Source organism: Gadus macrocephalus, chromosome 2, assembly GCF_031168955.1.
Source record: "Gadus macrocephalus chromosome 2, ASM3116895v1".
NCBI lineage: Eukaryota > Metazoa > Chordata > Actinopteri > Gadiformes > Gadidae > Gadus > Gadus macrocephalus.
The window spans coordinates 7714525-7737049 of NC_082383.1; the positions used below are offsets into that span (position 1 = coordinate 7714525).

The window sequence follows — 22525 nt, forward strand, 5'->3', positions numbered from 1 at the left end:
TAGGAAGTAAGACACCGGAAATTATACGTCAGTAGACCGGGATAACGCTACATTTCAGCATCCTCTCTCAGCCTAACGTGTGATTGATTCTGACGATTCGACTGCCAGATCCACCATTGGGCGCAGTGCTCGGCAGGCAGAGTCTGGCTCTACTGCTTGTGTTGTTCAATGTTTGGAGGAGCTCTTCCACCGCTTTCTCGTTCACCGTTTCGTGGTTGAAACCAATGGAGAAAGATGGCATGAGTCAACTGCATAAATATCTCCCTCTATGAGCCAAGATCGATCCAAAGACCAAGATGTCGACAAAGTGGAACAACGGGGACTCCGTTATTTGCATCGTTGACTAATCATCAGCGGAGTAACCTACCCCCACAAAGCTAGCTACAGGCTAACCCGGCTAGCGAGAAGAAGGAAGAGACATTTCGGATGACTGGGGACGTCTGAAGCAAAACTGAAACACGTCGCGGACACTTGATAAACCAGAATACACTGGGATCTCGACTTATTCCACGTCCCACTTCGGCTGAGGTCACACGGGATACTTTAATCCTGGCTCAACCGCTAGCACGGTACCATGCTATCGCTAAGCCAGTGAGTGGACGCAGTTCTTCATTGATGTATGATTAGGAAGCGAATTCACTCGCTTTGATTTATCTGCGTGTGTTCACCTGAGATTGCTTAACGTGCTTATACGTGTGGTTTATTATAGTATGTAGAAGACACTTGACAGTGGTCCTTAAGTACTGATACAAACAACAACCATCTGTGACTTGTTCTGCCTGGCGTTCAGGATGTCAGTCATCTAACCTGGGGGTTTATTGATGACAACAACAGCCACATCGTTTCCAAAGCTCCCAAGATTCACGACAAGTATCTTTCGGCAACATCCTTCCTTTTTAAAAGCCCAGCTGCTTCCTTAAACAGCGGCACTGACTTTTGAGTGGCGATGGCAGCAGTTGTGAGCTACTCACCTCCATGGTGGGTGAATTTCCTGCACAGACTTCCCCATTTCAACCTCCGGTTCGAGCAGACCAGCAGTGACTTTCAACCTGCAGATCCAACATATCAGGAGGTAAATTGAATTATTTTGGCTGGCTCAAGTAGCACAGAACCCTTGATTCCATTGTTATTGTGACCACAAATTGTGTTGAAATGAGAATCGTGATTATGTATCAAGTTATTTAATTAATCTGTATTACTTTACCCACTTAAATGTGTTATAGTTCATTTAACAGTGAGTTGCATTGCATGAACAAGGGCAAAGCTTTGTGTTTCTCTTACTTGGCCCCCCATGGTAGCTGCTGTTGGGTACGTCATGATGTCTGACAGAATAGCTCAAGATGCTCAGCTGTTGGGTAAATGATCAGAGGTCATCCAAGGGCGCCGTGCTTTCCCTTGTTTTCAAGATGCTGTATTGTTTATTAAACCTTAAGGCAATAATGAGTGTTGCACAGCTTTATTTTAGGGAATAGATGAACACATATGGTGATAAAGCCCATGTTTCTAAAAGGTTTACTTTATTGAAGTTGTTATTTATGCCGTTCCAATGATTATTTGTAAATGTCAAGTCAATAATGTCAAAACTGTCCCATGTTTGTGTTGTATTGTCTTGCAAAAGTTCCAGCAGGCATATTATCCTAACCTCTAACGCTATCAAGCCATGAATAATCTCACCTCTGACCTCCTGTGTCCCGTCCCCCCCCACCCACCCACAGTCCATCGTGCTGCTGGCCGGCATCGCTCTGGCCTGCCTGGCCCTGGACCTGGTCTTCCTGCTCTTTTACTCCTTCTGGCTGTGCTGCCGGCGCACCAAGAGCCAGGAGTCCGCCAGGGCCGACTGCTGCTGCACCGCCTGGTGTGTCATCGTCGCCACGCTCGTCTGCAGGTGAGTCATCGCATTGATAAGGCTGGTGCTTGACCACCGGAAAGGCAGGCTGGGTGGCGGCGGCCATCAGTGTCACGTCGACTCAACGTTGTTTGTCATCCCCTGTTGTTTGTCCTCACAAAACCTTTCGTTGTACATGGAAAACCATCCTTGTTCAAAGATTGATATTGTAATTTATGAGCAAGTGTTGAGTTGATGCTAGTGTTCCTCTTCGAGAGTTGGAGCTAAGCGATTTTAGTTTTTACCTTAGACGGTGCCATCGGTTGCACCTTGTCCGGTGGCTGTCGAGCTGTTGATGATTCCATTGGTGATTACAGCAGCAGTGTTTCCCAGCTGAATTAAAAAGTTGAGTGCCTCATCAACTTCGGCTCAATAGACGTGAAAGGGATGGTTCCTGGGGAGCTGATGGGTGATGTGTGCTGGATTTGGTAGGATTCTACCAAATCGGTTTTAGCTCATTTTCAACCATAGCCATGGCCTCCGGGAATATAGACACCATTAACATTTGCTAATTTGACCAAAATTTTGGCAATATGGCACCTGCAGTATCTGCATCAGCATTTCGTCATTTTGCAGAACAGATAGGGGGAAGACATCCTCAAGCAGGATTTCTAACTGCTAGACTGCCATTGGGACTTTGAATCTGAAGGGATCTAGGTTTGAATCCCAAACACCCTAACCACTGGGCTATCCTTCTACCAACACATATTTTTGACTCACTGGTATGCACAAATTCATATAGGAAGTTAAAAAAGTTACTCAATTATTGCAATAAGTTTTGATTTGCATTTCAATATAACTTATTCAAATAACCGTTGGGAAGGCTTTGGAGCCAAGTCCTATTAGTATTTGTGTTATTGAGTCCTGCCATATCTCATAAGCAAAGGTATGCTGGTTTTGCAAAGGTATTTTTGAAAAGGTTTCTTCATGTTAAGCAGTTCCTCAAGTATTTTTGATTCACCAATAGCTTAACCACAGAAGTTGAAAGCAGGGCTTGTGCTCATTAACATAAGTAGATGTGCCACAACACTGATATCCTCAGGATTTAAATTATTCAGAAATGTATGGCAGTTTTAATAGTGTACACGCAAACACAAGCCGTATACAGACATTTGAAGTGCCACAATAAGGCTATCTTGATTGATGGTCTATTACTCTGCATGTGTGATTTAAGGTCTACAAGGAGAGGTGTGGCAGACAATGTCGAGGTCTAATGTAGTGCTTAGAGGTTGGCCCTAAAGGACCTCACTTGTCTACTTCCACAGCTGTTCCACACCCACTGACCTCTGGTCAGTGGGTGTTTGACGTAGCAAAAGAGAATGCCAGGTTCCTTTTTTTTCTCACATGGGGGTCTGTTATTTATAGTCTCTCAATGTGTGACATTTCAACAATGTCGTCGATTCAAAATATCTTCACATATCAGTAGATCGATGGTGATTTGATAATGTTATCAATAAAACCCCCCGTACCTCTCTTTGTTTAGTATCTTCCAAATACTCTCTCAAAACCTTTCCCCTGTTTATCTTCTTTGTTTTAATGTTAAAACAAAGAAGATAAACAGGGGAAAGGTTTTGAGAAAAAAAGGAACCTGGCATTCTCTTTTGTCAGTGTTTGGTCGCTGAAGCGAATAATAGTCATTTGCATAAAGTTAAAAAGTTTTCAACTTCTTTTTGACGCTCTGGTCGCTCAACTTTGGCCGCTGGTAGCGTTGGTCGCTTTGGTCGCTCTTGCCCATAGAAAGTGAATGACTTCCGGCGATTTGGTCGCTCAATTCGCTTCTGGTGTGGACGGACAGTTAGGCTCTCCTTCTAAGACCATCAACACCAACATTTTGAAATCAGAGACATGGTACCAATACTTGGTTACATGAATCCTCTAAGTGGACTTTTGTGTTTTAAATTGAAAAGGGAGCCTTGTTTCTTTTTACGAGTGAAGACTGTTCAGTGTTTGTTTCCTTCTCTAGCTAGAGACCATGGCTTCGGTTATTTCCTGTTGGGCCTCATTTGTCGGTTGATGGCTCACCCGGGAGCCATCTTGGTTGAGTCCATTGCGTCATTTCACTCCTAGCTGTGAAACCGACAACGTGAAGCCCTGATGAAAAGTTTTCCTCTATTTCTTGTAATCACTTCTTCTGTGTTCCCCAAAAATCTCTCTCACACACACACACACACACACACACACACACACACACACACACACACACACACACACACACACACACACACACACACACACACACACACACACACACACACACACACACCGCCCTTTCAAAAGGCTCCTTGAATCCTTTATCCAATGGGATTGCGTTATTGAAAACAGGAAGACTGATTGGTAGGCAGCGCTGTACCCCCACCAAGAACCGCTCCTCTAAAAACTCTCAAGCATTAAGCCGAGTTCTCCTTTAGGTCTCACTATGGTGATACCATAAAAATGGAGGTTCTCATGTTGATAGTGTCTTTACTCGTCTGCGAGCGGTTTGTGAGAGGAAGAGATTAGTAACACTCAGGAAATCGGCATGCCCATTCACATGCCACAAAACAGAGCATGGGCTCGCTTTTTCCGTTGCTCAATGTACTTCCCTTATCAATGTGGTGCTTTATAAAGTCCTTCTCTGCATGGGGCCAGTGTCTTTGTACGGGGCTGGCTGTATAATGTGGTTTTGTGTTGTTTTCAACTTTATTTATTTCTACAATAGCTATAGTATGTATAAACAAATTTATGTTAATCAGAAGCAGAATTATATTATTTTATTTATTTTTTCAGCAGGTTTACGCATACCAGGAAAGTGACTTGGTGAAGACAACAACTCTTAAGTTAATTGATCGCTGTACACTTTAGATGGGTTGTTCATGCTCTAGTTTCAGTTCCACCGCAGAGGATATGGAGGTTAACAGCCAACATTAAATCTGCAACTTGCACGAGTGTGTGTGTTTTCTTGCCTCAACGAGGTGAAAACATCAGCCTGTTTAAACTTGGTCAGTCCCGCCGGGCACATTTTTGGTCTAATTTATCCGTGGTCAAAAATGTTCTCCATTTATTTATTTTTCTTCCTCAATGTACTTCCGTTATCAATGTGGTGCTTCAGAAAGACCTTATCTGCATGGGGCCAGTGTCTTTGTACGGGACTGGCTGTATAATGTGGTTTGGTGTTGTTTTCAACGTTATTTATTTCTACAATAGATGCAGTTTGAAGGGATGTGTATACACACATCTATTCTAATCGTAAACAGAATTATATTTATTTGCACAGTAGGTTTACGCATACCAGGAAAGTGTTTTAGGGAAGTCAACGACTGTTAAGTTAATTGATCGCTGTACATTTTAGATGGGTTGTTCATGCTCTGGTTTCGTTTGCACTGCAGCGGATATGGGGGTTAACAGCCAACATAAAATCTGCAACTTGTATGAGTGTGTGTGTTTCTGCCTCAACGAGGTGAAAACATCCGCTTGGTTAACCTGGGTCGGTCTTGCTGGGGGCACTTTTGATCAAATTTCTCATGTAAAGGGCCGACCAACGGGGCTCTGGTCGGCTCTCTCAGTGCAGTCTTTGTTTGGGTTCTGCAGCGTGGGCCACGCAGCATCGCTAGCTCATTCCTCCGGGTTACCATGGCGCCGCAGGAGCTCAATGCTGTCTCTTCACAGACCTCTGGACTGACGGGGTTAATGTGGGGTTCACATGCCTCTCCTGCTGCTTGCCATCTCCCCTACTTTATTTTGGCTCACCCCCCTTCTCTCTCTTCCCCCTTTTGCTTTCCCCCCCTCTTCCCCCCCTATCCGTTCTTTTGTCTGCCCCCAGTGCTGGCATAGCAGTCGGTTTCTATGGGAACAGCGAGACGTGCGACGGTGTGAACCGCCTGACGTACTCCCTGCGTCATGCCAACCGCACAGTCACAGGGGTGCAGAAACTGGTAAGACCCGAAACGATCAAACTGCCAAATTATGCGAAACCAAAAATAAAAACAATTATTTTTATTTTTTTATAAACACCGTCCAACTTGTTCGGCCACCCTGCAGTTCTTCCCCACAATGCCTAGCGGCGCAGCCCTTTTTGGATTTCATCTCTTGAACCATGCTCCCCCCACTGCCCGCAGGTGTCGGAGGGTGCGTTCTCCCTCAACCAGACGGTGGAGGGGGACCTGCAGTACCTGGAGGTGCAGTACACCAAGCACACGGACTACCTCTCCATCACCCGGAAGCTGCAGGGCCAGCTGGAGGATCTGGTGCAGCAGATGGCGGGCATCACCTTCTGGGACCACGGCCGCGTCTCCCTGGAGGCCCTGGCCACGGAGGTGGAGCTCTACGACTGGTACAGGTACGGCTGCCAGGGGGTTGAGGGGAGGGAGTGGGACCGGACCATGTGCCGCTGCACTGATCATAATTAAATTAAATAAATGGCGGCTGGTTCTTTTATGCATCCCAGGATGGGAAATGACGGCAGAAAGTATGGGCAATAGGAATGAACGATATACAAGCACCGACCACATCAGCAGTTTTGTGGATGATGTCAATATGAGTTAATGCTCAATAAAGTGTGTTCCAAGTCCCGATTTGTAGATTTGGTTATTTTCCCTTGACCTGAACAGATGTTTCTAACAAAAAGTGTGTTCTAACAAAAAATGTGTTCCTTTTTGTTAGAAACATCTGTTATACTTCATGGAGTTGAAGAACTGAATTATTCCAAATTCATTCCTGTTGTCCCTCTAGTCCCATGTTGCACAACATTGTCCCTAATGTACATTTCTGTACATCAGGGACGGTAACTGAATCTTTAAATTTCCCTGTCAGGCCATCGCATGTTTTTGCTTGCAAACGATGCATATGTTTGAATCTCTCTGAATCGTTGATGTCAGATTGCCACGAGAAAGCGGATGCGATAAAACTTCTGTACATTAGCATTTAGGCTATTTAACATTGCACTGAGCCTCTGGCGCGACACTCAAGCTAACCAACACAGCCAGGGCATGGATTTCAAAGCCATGTGTTGGAATAGACCGCACCGACCAACAGAAACCCCCTCAGCACAATTCGAAACAATCTATAAATAATAAGGCCGACAAGGCTTGGTTTGCGAATCATTAAACCAGTGTTTCTCTATACTCTTGGCTATGCTAGCCAAGACTGCTACTGCAATCTCTAAATAAATCAAAAGTGGAACGTCAAAGGTTTTGTTGAGGAGAAGGATCAAGGCTTTGGAGTCTGTGAGTCAGTGGGAAGCTTATTACGTATCCGATGCAACAGTCAACATTAGCGTCAGAATAACGTGCGTGCGTGTGCGTGACTGTAATTCAAGTTGTTGGTTGACCTGCTCCTGCAACAATGAGGTCACGTCACACTCTACTAGTACAGACAGAGCAAAGGGTTGGTTCCACCTTGGCAAGGCGAGTTTATAACCTGGCACACAAATACTACACACTGGCGGATAAATGTGCTCCTTAGGAAAATTGTAAGGCCTCAGTTTGTCTAGAAATATTTTTTACATTAGATGGATATGGTCCTCTGCTGTTGGCCCTATTCTCATTCAAAGAGTGATCTATTTCATTGATCTATATAGTGCAGTATAGATGTGAATAATGATAGCAATCTGTGTAGTGGAGCCAGATCTGGTTTGTTGGTCTATGTTTTAGATTATATTGTGCTTCTGCCTTCATTTAATTGAAGTCCTCGTGGTTATCTTTTCCTTGTTTTGTTCCACAGATGGCTGGGCTACTTGGGCCTACTGCTGTTTGATGTCCTTATCTGCCTTCTGGTGCTGTTTGGCTTGATCCGCAACTCCAAAGGAACATTGATTGGGTGAGTACCGTTCAAATGGCACACCTGGCACCACTAAAAGGAATATGTTATGCTGGTGTCTAGTAAAAGGAGGCTTGTAAACTGCCAAATTGAAAGACACCAAAATGTCTTCAAAACCGCAACATTATTTTTACAATAATGACCGGTATCTGGGTTTGTAAAACTATTGTGTAAAATACCCAGGGATGTATGACTTGGATATGTTAAACAAAATATCAACTTACCCTAACCAACTTACCCTTGGTCGGAAAATGTATGGGCTTGCATCCGACCCCACCTATGTATTCCATACTTGATGGAGAAATGCTCCACATCTCCCGGGGTCCATCCTCCCCTCACTGTAGAGCAGATTGGGTTCAGTGCTTTACTGTTCCCAGGGAGGTCCTTTAAGGATCCAGGCCTCGAACAGCACAACCCAATGTGAGCGAAGAAAACACATGTGGATTGATAAAAGGCATCAGCAGTAATGCAGATGCAAGAACATGTACAGGAGAGACCATTATGCAATGCAGAACTCGGTGGATGATTGGTAAAAGTCTGTGCACCTCTGCTTTCCCGCCTCCCTAGGGTGTGCTTGTTTGCAGTGCTGGCCATGGTTATCAGCTGGGCCTCCCTCGGCCTGGAGCTCGCCGTCTCCGCGGTGAGTGTCTCCATGGAAACCAGGATTCTGGTCTCCACGGAGAGCATAGAACAAGGCCGCACCAATGGGTGTCGCAGTTATTGTTCGGTTTCATTCTTTTTACTCTCTTTTTTTTTTTTTTTTTGTGGAAATTTGAATGTGGTAAAGAACATTCTCTGTTCTTTTTGTTTTCCAGGCCTCCAGTGATTTCTGCGTTTCCCCGCAACTTTACGTGACCGAATTGGCGGAGAAGTATGGCGTCATGAAACCAGGTACTAACGATGCACTAATCATCGGTTGTCTTTTTTTTTTTTTTATGTCACCCAGCTCTGAACGGTAAAAAACACTGTTTTCGTTTGGCAGCCCGGTGCCTTCTCCACGCCCCCGTGGTTTCTGATTATCCTTAAAAAAGGCCCTTGTTTTATGGACGAGGGCGTGGGGGACTTTGTCTTTTCAATGGGGCCATAAAAAGGGCTCTAAAAAAATGAATGATCAGCTGCGTCTCTGACTAACAGGCTAATGGGTTGAATATCCCATATATAACTCTCGTCTTTCCAGTGTGGCAGTTTCAGTAATTAATCGACCAATCTGCTCCCTCAGTGGGCGGAGCGAGCGCGAGCGGAACAATTGGAACGCAGCATGCGTGTTCGCTCCCTCTGTCGTACTCGAGGCCGCTTTGGAAAATAAAAGCCAGCGATTCGTTCTTTTTTTTATCAACACACACTCCCTTATCAAGGACCCCGCAGGCTTCCACAGTGAGTGTTTCCATGTCCCCGCTCTTCCTCTCATCTAATTCTATGCGGGGGGGGGGGGGGGGGGGGGGGGGGGGGGGGGGGGGGGGGGGGGGGGGGGGGGGGATTCAACGGCGTGCACATTTCGTTGTGCCCGAGCCAGAATAATGGAGACGAGGTCTGCAGCTGTGGTTGGTGCATGGCTGCCTTTTTTAAATCGAAGCACGATTTCCATGGTTCTTTTATTGTGCGCTCGCATTGTACGCTGCTGTAGTACTGTACGTCGGTCCACCCCCCCCCACCCCCAGGGTTCAGCCATGCATGTGACCCTCCTGCTGTCTCCTATTTTCCGCTTCATGTACACACGCGCGCTCTGATGCTGCTGTGTGCGTTTGGTAAAGACACGGTTTATGATCTTCTTGTTTTTGCACTCCTGATGAACGGGACCTGCTCGCTGTTATCTCGGGTGATGAGTCCCGTGTTTTGGTTGTTTTCGGTTAAGTTGCTGACCAGCTCGACTTTAAAATGTGTCAGAATGGCGAGATGGCAAGACATATTAACAAAAGGCATTGTGGGTTTTTTGATTGGAGATGTCTGCTTCAAGGCCTTGGCGCTGGGGCTCCTCTTCCACCGCGGGTTTTCCTCGGGCTTCAGTACTAGCGTCAAGTCTGCGAAACCAAACTAACTGTGGGCCTGGGAATCTTTTTTTAGTCTGCGTTTGTGATGAAAGACGATACAACCCAAATAAACGTACCGCGGCACGCCTCTAATCCAATGGAATATGAGCGGAGCATGTCAACAGAAGTCAATGGGGAGGTTTGGGTGTTTACCACCACAAAGGTACACAATCAAAAGTCACATGTTTGAACACAAAACTGCCCCCTTTCAAATCTGGTTTGTTAAACTGTAAGTGTATGGTTGTGAGCGTTATTGTCATTGCGGCTGACACGCACTCAAACGCCTATTGTGTTTCTTTGTCGTCGTCCCCCCCCCCCCCCCTCAGAAATCCTGCAGTACTACCTGACCTGCAATGTGGAGCAAGCCAACCCGTTCCAGCAGGTTTGTGGAACTGACATTTAACCTTTTGTTTATAAAGGATGATGAATGCCGTATTTATGTTGGGGGATCTTGTGGTATTCCTTACATCAAGAGCAGCATTCTGTCCTCATGCATACATTTGCATGATGGCGTATACAAGTGTACACACTTGTGCATATGGTCTCCAGCTTGTTTATGACCTGCGGCTGATACGCCGTGAGTGATTCCCCCCCCCCCCCCCCCCCCCCTCTCTGCCCCAGTAAACGTGGCCCTGGAGAGAACGGTTCTCGTTCTTCAGACTAAAGTACATTCCCTTCCACCTCGTCAGCAGAAGGAAAAAAACAAAAACGCATGCGGGACTGGATACGAGAATAACAGAACTAGTTTCAGATTCAATAATGTTGCTACTGTAAAACATCCTTTCGGAGACAAGAAAACAAAAAAAAAACAGCAGATTGCCCCCTGAAATCATTCATCATCTATTTCACCCTCCCGGCCTTTATGAATTAATGAAAACCGTTGAGTGCCACTTAGGCCCCAGGCAGCCCCCTTTTTTTTTTTTCTTCCAGAGGCCGGGTTATGTATAATGCACAGCGTTTTGCTTCCACATGTACACCGTCCACACACCCGCCGGCCGCCACCAGCGCGCCCCTGAGTGCACAGACAGCGAGAGGAGAGACGTTTCTGAGTGACGGGACGGAGGCAGTCGCTAACCTCTCGATAGCAGACTGCTGCTCTTCTAGACTGATGTGTGTGTGTGGTATTGTTTTATCGATAGATATCAATCTCTTCCTAACCCCCGTGTTGCAGAAGCTGTCCGGGAGCCATAAGGCCCTGGTAGAGATGCAGGACGACGTGTCTGAGCTGCTGCGCTCCGCGGCCAGGGACTACGCCGACACCAAGGTGTGTGTGTGTGTGTGTGTGTGTGTGTGTGTGTGTGTGTGTGTGTGTGTGTGTGTGTGTGTGTGTGTGTGTGTGTGTGTGTGTGTGTGTGTGTGTGTGGGGGTGCTCCACTGTACTGTACTGTACTCCACCAGCAGCATGTAGCTACATCACCAGGGCTCTACACCAGCTCCATCCTGAGTCCATGAGCAGCTGGAGACAGAGAGGTGCCAACCTGCCGACGCACAAAGCCCAAATACATTTGGAGAGGATTTAATTTTTTTATTTTGAATCCATAGTCTGACCGGTTGACTGTTGGGGGAACTAGAGGGACTGTATTATGGTCCGCTGCCACTGTATTGTGCTCTCACTGGCCGGTGCACCACACGGTGTCCTGGGACTGCAGCCGGGGCAGGTGATGCTCGGGGAGAGCGAGCCGTGCTTCATCAGCGGAGCTCGCTCGCCCGCACAGAGAAATGTGCCGAGTCATTAAGAATGTGTGTACGGTACCACGGGACGTAGTAGTAGGAGAAGTAGTAGTAGTAGTAGTAGTACTACTACAACGAGTAAAACAGGCACATGGGCAGGTGGAATTTCCCCGGAGGACACGTAGAGGAGATTGATTAGCATTCATGGTGACTCTTTATACTCAAAGCATCTTTCCTTGATTAATCAATTCATTCAATTGATATAAGGTATGTTTTTAAGAGGCTCAAACCAATCCACCTTATTTTACTGGTATCTAACGATCTGTAAAATAGATAGAAACAGCCCTTGTTCTCAACAAAGATGTTATGCATTATTGTGTGACGGCATTTTCTCATTATCTCTCTCGGCCTTGTTAATATAACCCCGACCTACAGTACCACAGAGCACTTCCCCAATCCTTCTAACACGCACCAAGCCCCTTTGTGTGGTCTCAGGGCCGGACCAGTCGTTACATGCGTTCTCGAGACACCAGAGAGAGGAACGGCACACAAGAAGGCTCTCAACCTCCTGCTGGAGCTTTTAATCATCCGCCGATTCTTAGGGTTTACATCTCTCGCTCTCGCTCTCTCTCTCTCCAGCCGAATCTGGAGCAGATCCAGGGGGTCCTGAACACCACGGAGATCGGCCTGCATCAGCTCACGGCGCTGGTGGACTGCCGCAGCCTGCACATGGTATACACACTCACACACACTGGGCTCTGTCTGTACACACAGCGCCACTGTGTGGGCCAGCTCCTGTTGGATGCCCTGCTCAGTCTCCTCAAACCGTCCTCCCTCTTTGTTGTCTACTGCCGCAGTATCGTCGACCGTGCTTATCATAAATGATTCCACACCACATAACTATCCTCCCCAAATGAGGGTCTATTTCAAGGGAAACGTGTGGTGCTAAAGCAGTTTCTTGGTTTTGGTTAAGCAAAATGGGTCTTACATTATCGCATGATGCATTTTGTGGTGTACAAGTAGAGAGAAAGTCAATGTTTTTCCGAGTATCTCCCTATGAAAGTTTTTTTCATTAGTCATCATTGAATGCGTGTGTGTGGGACAGAATGTGGGCACATTTTACAGCCTCGGTCTCTCATAAACAAATAATGAAAAGCTGTTGGGAACATAAAGCTGATCTTAATCGTCTTAACCTTGATCAGCACGTGCCTCAACGAAGCCCTGCCCCCCCCCCCCCCCCTCTGTGTTTCTCCAGGACTACGTGCAGGCCATGACCGGCCTGTGCTACGACGGGCTGGAGGGCCTGATCTACCTGCTGTTCTTCTCCTTCGTCACAGCCCTCATGTTCACCTCCATCATCTGCAGCGTCCCTCACACCTGGCACAGGAAAGGGTAATGCATGCCCACCTTTTGGCTCACATGGATCTGTTTTCCGCCTGGTTCAGGTGGCAGGGTTGTCCCCAGGTGTCACAATGTGTGTGACTGCCAGCCGAAAGGTTTGCGGGTTTGAACCCAAATGTCATTGGCAATGTCAATTCTACCTGAGGGCAACATTGAGCAAGATGCCTCTCCCCCTACCTGCTCATTAAAAACCTGTCTCTTATACAATTCCCTGTAAATCTCTTTCTATTGAAGTATCTGCTGATTGACAGTATTGTAATAGTCTCTTTTGTGCAGTTGTATTATTCACCTATTTGGCAATGTGTTGAATCGCAAATGGACCTCCAACTAATACATCCAACTTCTCTCAAGCAGTTTCTTTATTTTGGAAGTGATGAATACGTGGGCCAGCTTATATTCCAGCGAATAACACATCACACTTCACCCTTGTGCTCATCTAAAGCCTGACGTATGATCCCACTCCACTTGTGGTTTGTTGCTTCACACGCGTTTTACTCGGAACAGAAAAAAAAAGTGACTGCAAAAAGCTCTAAAAGCCATCCCCACCCCTCGTCTTCCTGAGTAAACAATATTAAAACGGGGAAGTGAAACGTGAGTGTTTACGGTATTCGCCCGGCCCTCTTCATAAACTCCATTTAAAGGATCGTGGCTCGGGGGTCAGTCCCCTCTGGTGGTTTTTAGCAGCGTCGGAGCGCAGACAGCCCCAACGATCCGCCGGATGAACCCATTGAGCGGGGCGCTGCTGCGTCTGCCTTCCTCCCCGCCGATGATAGACTGGCTGTGTGCTCCCCAGAGCAGCTGGAGCCGGGCCAGCCCACGCCAGCTGCTCCCTCTAAAGACACCGCTTCCTGTCAGCCCACCTAATTGCTCCGGGCCGGAGGAAAGAATCCTTTCCACATCCTACCTCCGGTGTGTGTGTGTGTGTGTGTGTGTGTGTGTGCGTGTGCGTGTGTGTACGCTCTTGGAACGGGTCGCTTGCCGTGGAAACGGGATGAAACGCATCCGATTTCCGTTCCCTCCTTTTGAGCGCGACGTCGGGTTCGGGGAAGTGGGCTTTTTGCCCGGCTAGGCCTGCGGCACGGTGTTGCTTAAGGGGGCCCGGGCGCGCTGGCTTTGAGCTCGGCATGCTCATGACGAGGCCAATCTACTCGTCCTCTTAACGCTTCCTTCGTCGCCCCGTTGTGAGATTAGCATTCGTTTGGCAACGGATTAAAACATAATGCCGTCTCAGCGAAATGTTGTCATGGTTAAACCATCTAACTCCATGTTTGTTGAGCTAAAGCTCAATAAGCATAGTTAAACATGGGGGGTATGGGGTGGAGGAAACTGTACAGGAAGATGACTCACTTCTTCCTGCTCCTTAATTACTTGTATCTCTTTAAGTAGTGGACGGCTTAACACTGAATATATAAAAAGCCTTTGTGCTACACTTGATCATTGAAGGGGACTGTCCACTCCTAACTGGAGGGGACATATGGCTTGCCCGATCGAGTCCAGTGGGTCATTCCCGGGCATACGTGCATCGCGCCTTCAAGTCATTTGGCTGAGCTCCCCCCTCTGTTTGTTTTAGTTCCCCCCCCCTTGTGTTCGTTCCCCCACTGTCTTCAGTCTGCCCTCTGAGCCGTCCATGTCTTTGTATAATCCTTCCCTACTGCTGCAAATTTGGAACATACGGAAGCATAATATTATTAGTCATTGATTTAAAGAGCCCCCACAATGCAAAGCTCAGCATCTCTCGCTCTGCCCTTTTGTACTGTTATTACGCGTGCACTGATTGGCTCGCGGTGATGTCATTGTTTGGCTATGCTGCACAACGCCCCAGGAGGCGGGGGGGGGGGGGGGGGGCGTTGTGTTACTGTACACTAGAGGGACATAGGTAGTCTTGATGTACCATGTGCTTCTATTGACGCTTTCTAACAGCCTTGGTCATGTGAGCCACTGTTACTGACCCCCCCCACCGTACCCTCCACCATCCCCACCAGATCCCAGTGAAAACCACCGGGTTCCTCAGAAGAACTCTCGGTCATAAAGAGAGCTTTACATGTTCCAAGTGAGGCTATTTTTAGACGCAGTCTTCCAGCGCATTAAGCACAAAAGAAACCACATTTGATCCACTGGAAACGTTTTTTTTTGTTTTTTTCTTCTTTCTTTTTGTATCGCCAGTGCCATCATCCATTCCCAGTGGCGAAGGGCTCCTCCTGGTGGCGACGGGTTGTAACTGCACGACTGACTTCTATTTTGTTTCGGTTGTTTTTTTCCCCTCCAGGAGCGAGGAGGACGACGACATCGAGGAGGACGACTCCCTGAGCCACGGCGGCCGGCAGAACCACGAGAACCTGTACCGCGTGCACATGCCCAGCCTGTACAGCTGTGGCAGCAGCTACGGCAGCGAGACCAGCATCCCCGCGGCCGCGCACACCGTCAGCAACGCCCCCGTCACCGAGTACATGTGAGTGTGAACGCCCGCCTGGTTTTGAAATAACAAGACCCTCCCCCCCAGTGGAAAAGCGAGGGAGCTCTGGGAAGGACTGCACGGTTGTTTGTGATTTCATCGAAGTTGTGATTTTTGACATCACAACTTCGTTAAGGGTCGCACTTTGTGCATTCAAAGTAATATAATGGTAGAAATGGTGTAATCCGATTTTGTACGTGTGTTCCATAAAAAATGTATAACGATGGCAACTCAACAATTAGGCAATGCAAGGCAAGATAACTTTATTTATGTAGCACTTTTCATCCACGAGGCAGACCCAAAGTGCTTCACATAGAAACATCGTCATGCATGAAAGTAAATGAAAGTACAAGAAAGGCAAAGTTTAAACAATGCATTGTTGAAAGTGCAATTTGTTTAAAATTTAGGAGAAAGCTAAAACAAGCGTAAAAGTCTTCAGTCTTGTCTTAAAAGTTGGGAGTTGGGGCAAGTCTTAAATCCTAAAAATTTGCGCTCTAACAATTCACATGAATTATCTTTTATGAGCACTAGAATCTGGTGTGTCCGTCTGAGGAATGACCTGTGGATGGCAAATTGAATCCATAATCGGTAAATCGCAATGAATAATTGCTATCCCCATTATCGGGAAAAATAATCTCAATTATCGAATCCGGTAGTGATCGTGCAGCCGTGGTTCGGGAGCAAAAGGGGAACTGAATCTGGAAGGACCCTAAAGGGTTTCCTAAGAGCAGGGCTCGCCTTTTTGCTGTATAAGCGTGGCCTTTGTCACGCACCATCCATCTGTGTACATTTCATTTTAAAGACTGACTCACTTGAGACAAAAATATTTTATTGCATAGGTCTATTTCTTTTTTACTCTGTCTACCTCGACGTCTCTTGCCTCACGAACCAACTCTCCCCCTCCTACTTTATAAAAAATCTCGACCCACTTGTAATCCAAGGCTGGTTATTATGTAATGTATGACGATTGATCTTTTCTGGCGTGTGTGTTTGTGTGCGCGTTCTCATATCTTGAATGCCTGAGCATTAGCGCTGCTGTGTCATTTCATTGACATTACATTCCACTACACTTTGCACAGCGAACAAACCAACTCTTTGAGCCGTGTGTCCCTCGTGGAGCTTAAAGGGGTCGTGGTTCCAGTGAGAGCACTCACACCGCGGCTCAAAACCTTCACTGCCACACGTCATACTAAACACGGAACGAGACCTACAATGGAATCTGCCGCCGTGCGTCGTCTTGCTACTACACTTTGAGTCTGCCTCGTGTATGAAAAGTGCTATACGAAATAAAGTTGCCTCGTCTTGCACTGGCTGCACGGCCCTCCGGTGCTCGTATGGTGTGTGCCATCTCGCTTTGCCTTGAAGCTCTGCGCTAACTGAACGCCTCTGACTGCCGGCACACAGCACCTACTCGTGATGTAGTATTGTTCTTATCGTTGTTGTTGCGTTATTCCAATGTAACCGTTTTTAAAATTACAATGCGGAAAAAGAAAACACCAATGGATGTCTGCGTTACAACAGCCCAGTTTTGAATTGTTAGGAAAGAGCATGGCATATTGCCACATTATCATTACAATTATACTGTTTTGGGTGAACTATGACCTATACATGTTTTTAGTTTTACTGGCACCGATGCCCCCTGGGGGAAAAAAACATGCACCCAACATACATAATAGATGATCGCAAACTCAACCATTTTGGTCGCAGTCTTGGAGAAAACGCTGCTCCAGTGCATACTGACTGTGGAGCCCGACGCATGCAGCTGTTGCTCCCCAGCTGGGCGCCCTTTGAAACCCAAGGCCCTCCGCAAGATTAGTGGGGGTTTGGGTGGAGGCTGATGGGGGGGCTGACCTCGAGTGGCCCCCTGGCCTTTGCATGCCGAGGGGTGAGACCCTGACTCTGTTAACCTGTGTGTGTGTGTGTGTGTGTGTGTGTGTGTGTGTGTGTGTGTGTGTGTGTGTGTGTGTGTGTGTGTGTGTGTGTGTGTGTGTGTGTGTGTGTGTGTGTGTGTGTGTGTGTGTGTGTGTGTGTGTGTGTGTGTGTGTGCGCGCGCGCGCGCCATTCATGTATATATTTATATTCTCCAACCTTCGTTTTTCTGCTGTTCTATACATGTTCCATGCAACACGGGTTTAAAGAGCTTATTTCAGTTATTTATGGTCCTATCCAAAGTAATATGAGAAGTGGGATGGGTTCACATGTCCTATGTAGCTCGCCTTTGGGTGAATAAGAAGAAGGATTCATGCGCTGTCTTCTTTTTATATTAATACATGTGTGTGTGTGATCCTCAGGGCCCAGAACGCCGCCTTCCAGAACCCGCGCTGCGAAAACACCCCTCTGATTGGACGAGAGTCTCCTCCCCCCTCCGTAAGTACAGCCAGCGCTGGTCGCCGGGTAGAAAAGAAAAAAAAAACCAACCCTGTTTGATTCCCTTCCGTGGGCCGCGTGCCAGCCCTCCAGAGGAACGGCGTGGCTGTAATTAGTTCCCTCCCCGAGCACATCGTCTTCTCAGGGCAGCACCCCACCAGGCTGACCAGACGCTCAGCGTCTCCCTAGTGCACGTGGGAAGCATGGAAACGTCTGTACGCGCGTGTCTGCATTGGTCGATCGCGCCTTCGTTCAATGCTTTGTATAATTTATTCCCTCATCTCTTTTGGAGAGGTGTTGTTAAACGTAAAATAAAAAAGTAGGCTATTATTATTGGTTTTTTTTCTAGTGTATGTCTCAAATTGAATAGTTCATTAGTCATTTTCTTGTTACTCCTACTAGACCTTAGATGAACACACGCCACCTTTTATTAATAGTTTTTTCCTCAAAGGCAGCATGTGGTGTTGACAGCAGCGATTGAACCCGTATTCAAAACATGGACCAATACCCGGTCCCATCGCCTTCCTCAATCGTCGTCTCCGTCACTCTGGACGCAGGGCGACAACGACCCCAAGGGTTATGGAAGTTTCTGATATCGTGTAGTTCCCTTGTGTCGCAAATCCCAGCTTTAGTCTCGCCCCTCCTCCGTCTTCCCCGACTACTCCCCTGGTTTCCTCCCCTGGTTTCCTCCCCTGGTTTTCCTCCCCTGGTTTTCCTCCCCTGGTTTTCCTCCCCCTGGTTTCTCCGCCATCCTTCTGAGAACTCCTCCTGGTATCCAGATGAGCCTCGGCCTTGTTGTATCTACTCTCTTTCTCTCTCTCTCTCTCTCCCTCCTCTCCTCTCTTGTGGTTGTTGTTGTCGTCTCTCCCCCCTCTCTCCCCCCCCGCCGAATCCGTCCAGTTGTATTTGACCGCCGCCGACAGTAGCAGCGGTCAGAGCTGGCAATTAAAGCCCTCGGGGAGTTCCAGATCGTTTTGGTAACCTCCATCACCTCCATCTCCTATCGCTAACAGGTACTACTCATGCCTGCCACCACCACCACCTAACCCGACCCCCCCCCCCCCAACCCAAACCCCTCCTCCGTCCCTGATTGCTGGACTGTGGACACCCACCCCCTCCCATATCCCCTCCCTTCCCCTGGAATCGCAGCCCCCCCCCCCCCCCCCCGAACCTAGCCTACCCAGTAGCACCTTTAAGGACCGCATCCCAGCCACACTCCCAGGCTCGCCCCACTCTCTCCCTCCTTCTCTTTTGGTCTGTTTGCCCGGAGGTAGGATCTCTCACCTGCACTCTGGACGGCTGTGGCCTCGGGCTGCATGTTCATCTGAACCCCCCCCCCCCCCCCCCTCTCTATTCCCCAGACCCCCACACCACAGCGTGTCTAAAGACATCACTATAACAAGATGACGAGATAGCCTTTGCTACCTGACGTTGGGAGACCATTGACCCAAACTGCCGTTTGTTATTCGCATTTTCTTATTCTTTCTCAGTAACTGGATCTCCACGGCCCCAACATCTGTTGTTGTGATACTATGATTGCAGAGCGGATATTGTCTTAACAACCTCAGGATATGGTTTATCTGTAAATTTAAGCAAATTCCGGGGGGGCTGTATAGATTGATTTCTTGTAAAATATTATACTTTAGTTTATTGGTTAATATTGATTCATTCTTCATCCCTAAATGGGTTGTTAGTCTTCAGAAGGGAGGTATTTCACATTCAACTGGACAAAGTTGATGCATTTAAAACGAGGGGGCACTACATGAAAGTGCCCGTAAATCTTTCTAATGGACCAGAGTAGAGTGCACTTATGACTCGATGATGTAATGTAGCATACACACAACAATTCAAAACAATATTGCCACTCTGCCTCCAAGGTAAGTTTGATATCATCTTGATGTGCAATGTTCCCACTACAGTACAGGCGGTGTAAATAAATCAAATTGCATCCTAACATTTTGTTTGTGTGATGGCACTTTTGTTGGTGAGTGTTGTCGTACAAATACCATGTACCGTGTTATTTCTCCCGTATGTATTTGGAAGTTCAATCACTTGCATTGTGACTCGCATGGTCCTGGCTGAAGTGTGCATGAAGGTGGCACACGATGATTGAACAAGTAGTGAACTGAGGCTGAAAGATGTACTGTATGTTTTACCCTCTGCAGAAAATAAGTTTCAACATTTCTCTGATGTTGAAGCTAATGATACAATCTAAAATAGTTCATGCATGCAATAGTTGTAAAGAAATGCAAGTGAAGCTAACTTGTGTGTCATGTCCTGTGTTTCTCTTTAGTACACCTCCAGCATGAGGGCTAAGTACCTGGCCAACAGCCCACCGGAGCTGGACCAACCCGCAGCGATCTAGACCACGCCTGGCCTCGCTCTCTCTGGCCACCCATGCGTACAAACACACACGTGCATATATATTAACACACACATGTCAAACTCATGCACGCAAACTCATGCACGCAAACTTATACACGCTTGTGCAAACTCGTTCACCCTCACACACGCGCAAACTCATATACACAAACACACAGTTCAAACTCGTACACAGACACACTTACACACACACACACACACACACACACACGCACGCAAACTCATACACATGCAAACAATGCATGGAACAGATCAGAGGGATGTTTGAGAGGGACCCTACATCTGGTCGTCAGATGTTTATTCACCTCCCATTGTTGGTTTATCATTCATACATTCTTTCAGTAATCTGGTCATTCATTCAACTGTGCTGATGTGCGGTCATCAGAAGGCAGTTGGACTAACATTGCAGAATTTGATTTATTTGCAGTGTGATTCATTGTTTTTAAAAAAGATGCGAAATGGTTTCCTCTGATTAATCTTGGATGTTTCTTTGACGAATGCATCCTAGCGTAGGATCTGACGAGCCGACAAGTCAAACCGAAATCCATACGAGATGCTGGACTTGACGGTGATGACTACTTAGTGTTTCCGCGGTTCCACTTGACGCCAGACTAGTCTATAAATGTTGTAGAGAGTGGGTGCAAAACGGACACGAAAACACCCACGACCCAATGAGCGTATCTCACACCATTCCATCGTTGCTGTGTTTCAGGGAGTGTAACAACAGACAAACTTTGTTGAATATCCATCGTCTCGCTTCGTGGTATATTTTGTTTCAGATATGGGTTTGGGGGGGGGGGGGGGGGAAGAGGGGGTGGCGGTTTGATAGCCCCCAACCCAGCCTGCTATATTCAGGTCAGCCACTCCCATTTGAGCCACTACCCAGTGTACACTGTGGTATATAAAACAAGCATGTACTTTTCTTTATTAGTTATTCTTCTGCCCACATGGGGACTGTATGGGACCAGTTATTTTGCAGTCTTGCACATGTATCGTATGTCTGGTCACATGAGAAAAGCCTGTGATTTTTTATTTCCGGAAGTATGTTGTTACATGTGGGGATCTTTAACTGATTTCAACCCCTTTTTACGATGCAGTGAGAAAGCCACCGGTTTGCTCATTTGGAATGCATGTTGGACCGTTGTCTTTGTTTTGTTCATATGTGGAATAGGTTTATCTGGGGAGAGCGTTCACAAACGATTTCCATCCAGCCAATAGCCCAGACTGGATTGGACCCCCCCCCCCCCATACTCCCCCAGTACTGTGGTATCCACCAGGGATCACGTTTACTACAGAAGAGAATCTTTTGTACCGCTAGAAAGCACAAATGTTTGTACAGGATGACTTACAGAGGACCGAACGGACAGGAGACATTAGTGCGCGTCATGATGTTGCTGTCATCTGCAGCCTTACAGGTAGAACTACAATGAGCAACTGCAGACTCAAAACTGCCCCTGTTTTGTATATAAAAACTTTGCTGAAGTGCTGTCGGCACCGAAGCGTGTCGCATTGTCCTTCAATGCAAGAAGTCAAATAATACACGAGACGGCAAATAATACACCTTTTTGAGTTTGGGTTTGCAGTCACTTTGGTTAAACTTTCCTGAAGAAAGTTGATATGGAGTGCGGTTTGGGTTTGCTGTTGATGCATTGGCCAAGCTGGAAGTTTTCTCTGGTCCGGCGCTTTGGTGGCTCTGTCTCACAAATGTGTTTTAGCATTTTGAGTTATGAACGAGTTAGCCCGATCCTGCAGGATGGATGCCGTGGGGGCTTGTTTTGTTGTGTCGTTGTATTCCTCTCCAGAGTTCATGTGAATCCTCTGCGTCGTCATTTTTTCCTCCGTAAGCATGACGGTCCTTAAGAATCTGAAGTGAAATATGACATATTTGTGCTACTACTGCCTCCATATTTCTGCATGGCGTACAAGTTTCCTGAAGAGGAGTTTGTTCTTCTTTGGTTTATGTAGGACTGGACCAAACGACAAAGCACAAGATCTTGTTTTTTATGTCTTCACTTAGGTCTAGGTCTGTGAAGTTCCCGCTACAGGGTTGCCTGGGCGAAGGAATCGGGATTGTGACTTAAAATCTTGCGTACTCTTCTGTGCTCTGTAAATATACAAATGTTAATATTCCGACGCAATGTTACTGTTTTTGGGGTAGGACACTTCGTTTATTTGTCATGCAATGATGTACAGAATATAAATGTTTGAAAATGGAGTTAAATCTTGGTTGAGTTGACATTATCTTAAGCAATCTTTTAAATTGATTTTAAGCAACATATGTTTTTTTTATTTTGCTTTGTTAATTTTGATAATGTTTCTTAAATTGCATTTTAGAATATCTTGCAAACGTAAGTTTCATTTAATTTTATGAATAGTTTACATCTTTCATCTTTTTTTTTTTCTCTCGCTCTCTCTGAAAAGACCAGTGCAGACTGACTCATTGTTTTATAAATATTTTTTGTGATAACAAAAATGTTTGTTAAACTTGTGGTTACCTTGAGCTTGAACACTGTTTTAAAAAAATAAAAAAATAAACCAAAATCGTAA

The 22525-nt window shown here is 46.7% G+C and overlaps 1 protein-coding gene across 3 annotated transcripts; it reads left to right on the forward strand.

Annotated features, from left to right (window-relative positions):
* Nucleotides 1–81: 81 nt before the first annotated feature.
* On the forward strand, nt 82–22525 carry ttyh3a (tweety family member 3a). Of its 3 annotated transcripts, XM_060038573.1 has the most exons (16): nt 82–591; nt 791–1072; nt 1716–1885; nt 5685–5796; nt 5980–6200; nt 7583–7678; nt 8246–8318; nt 8494–8569; nt 10032–10087; nt 10877–10969; nt 12016–12108; nt 12632–12768; nt 15044–15226; nt 17521–17596; nt 18497–18609; nt 19890–22525. In XM_060038573.1, the coding sequence occupies exons 2-15, from the start codon at nt 947–949 to the stop codon at nt 18575–18577; spliced, it is 1593 nt and encodes a 530-aa protein (XP_059894556.1). In that variant the 5' UTR covers nt 82–591; nt 791–946; the 3' UTR covers nt 18578–18609; nt 19890–22525. The 3 variants fall into 3 exon arrangements, with proteins under 3 accessions (XP_059894556.1, XP_059894546.1, XP_059894561.1); XM_060038563.1 differs by having other exon boundaries at nt 82–1072; XM_060038578.1 differs by lacking the exon at nt 18497–18609 and having other exon boundaries at nt 88–591.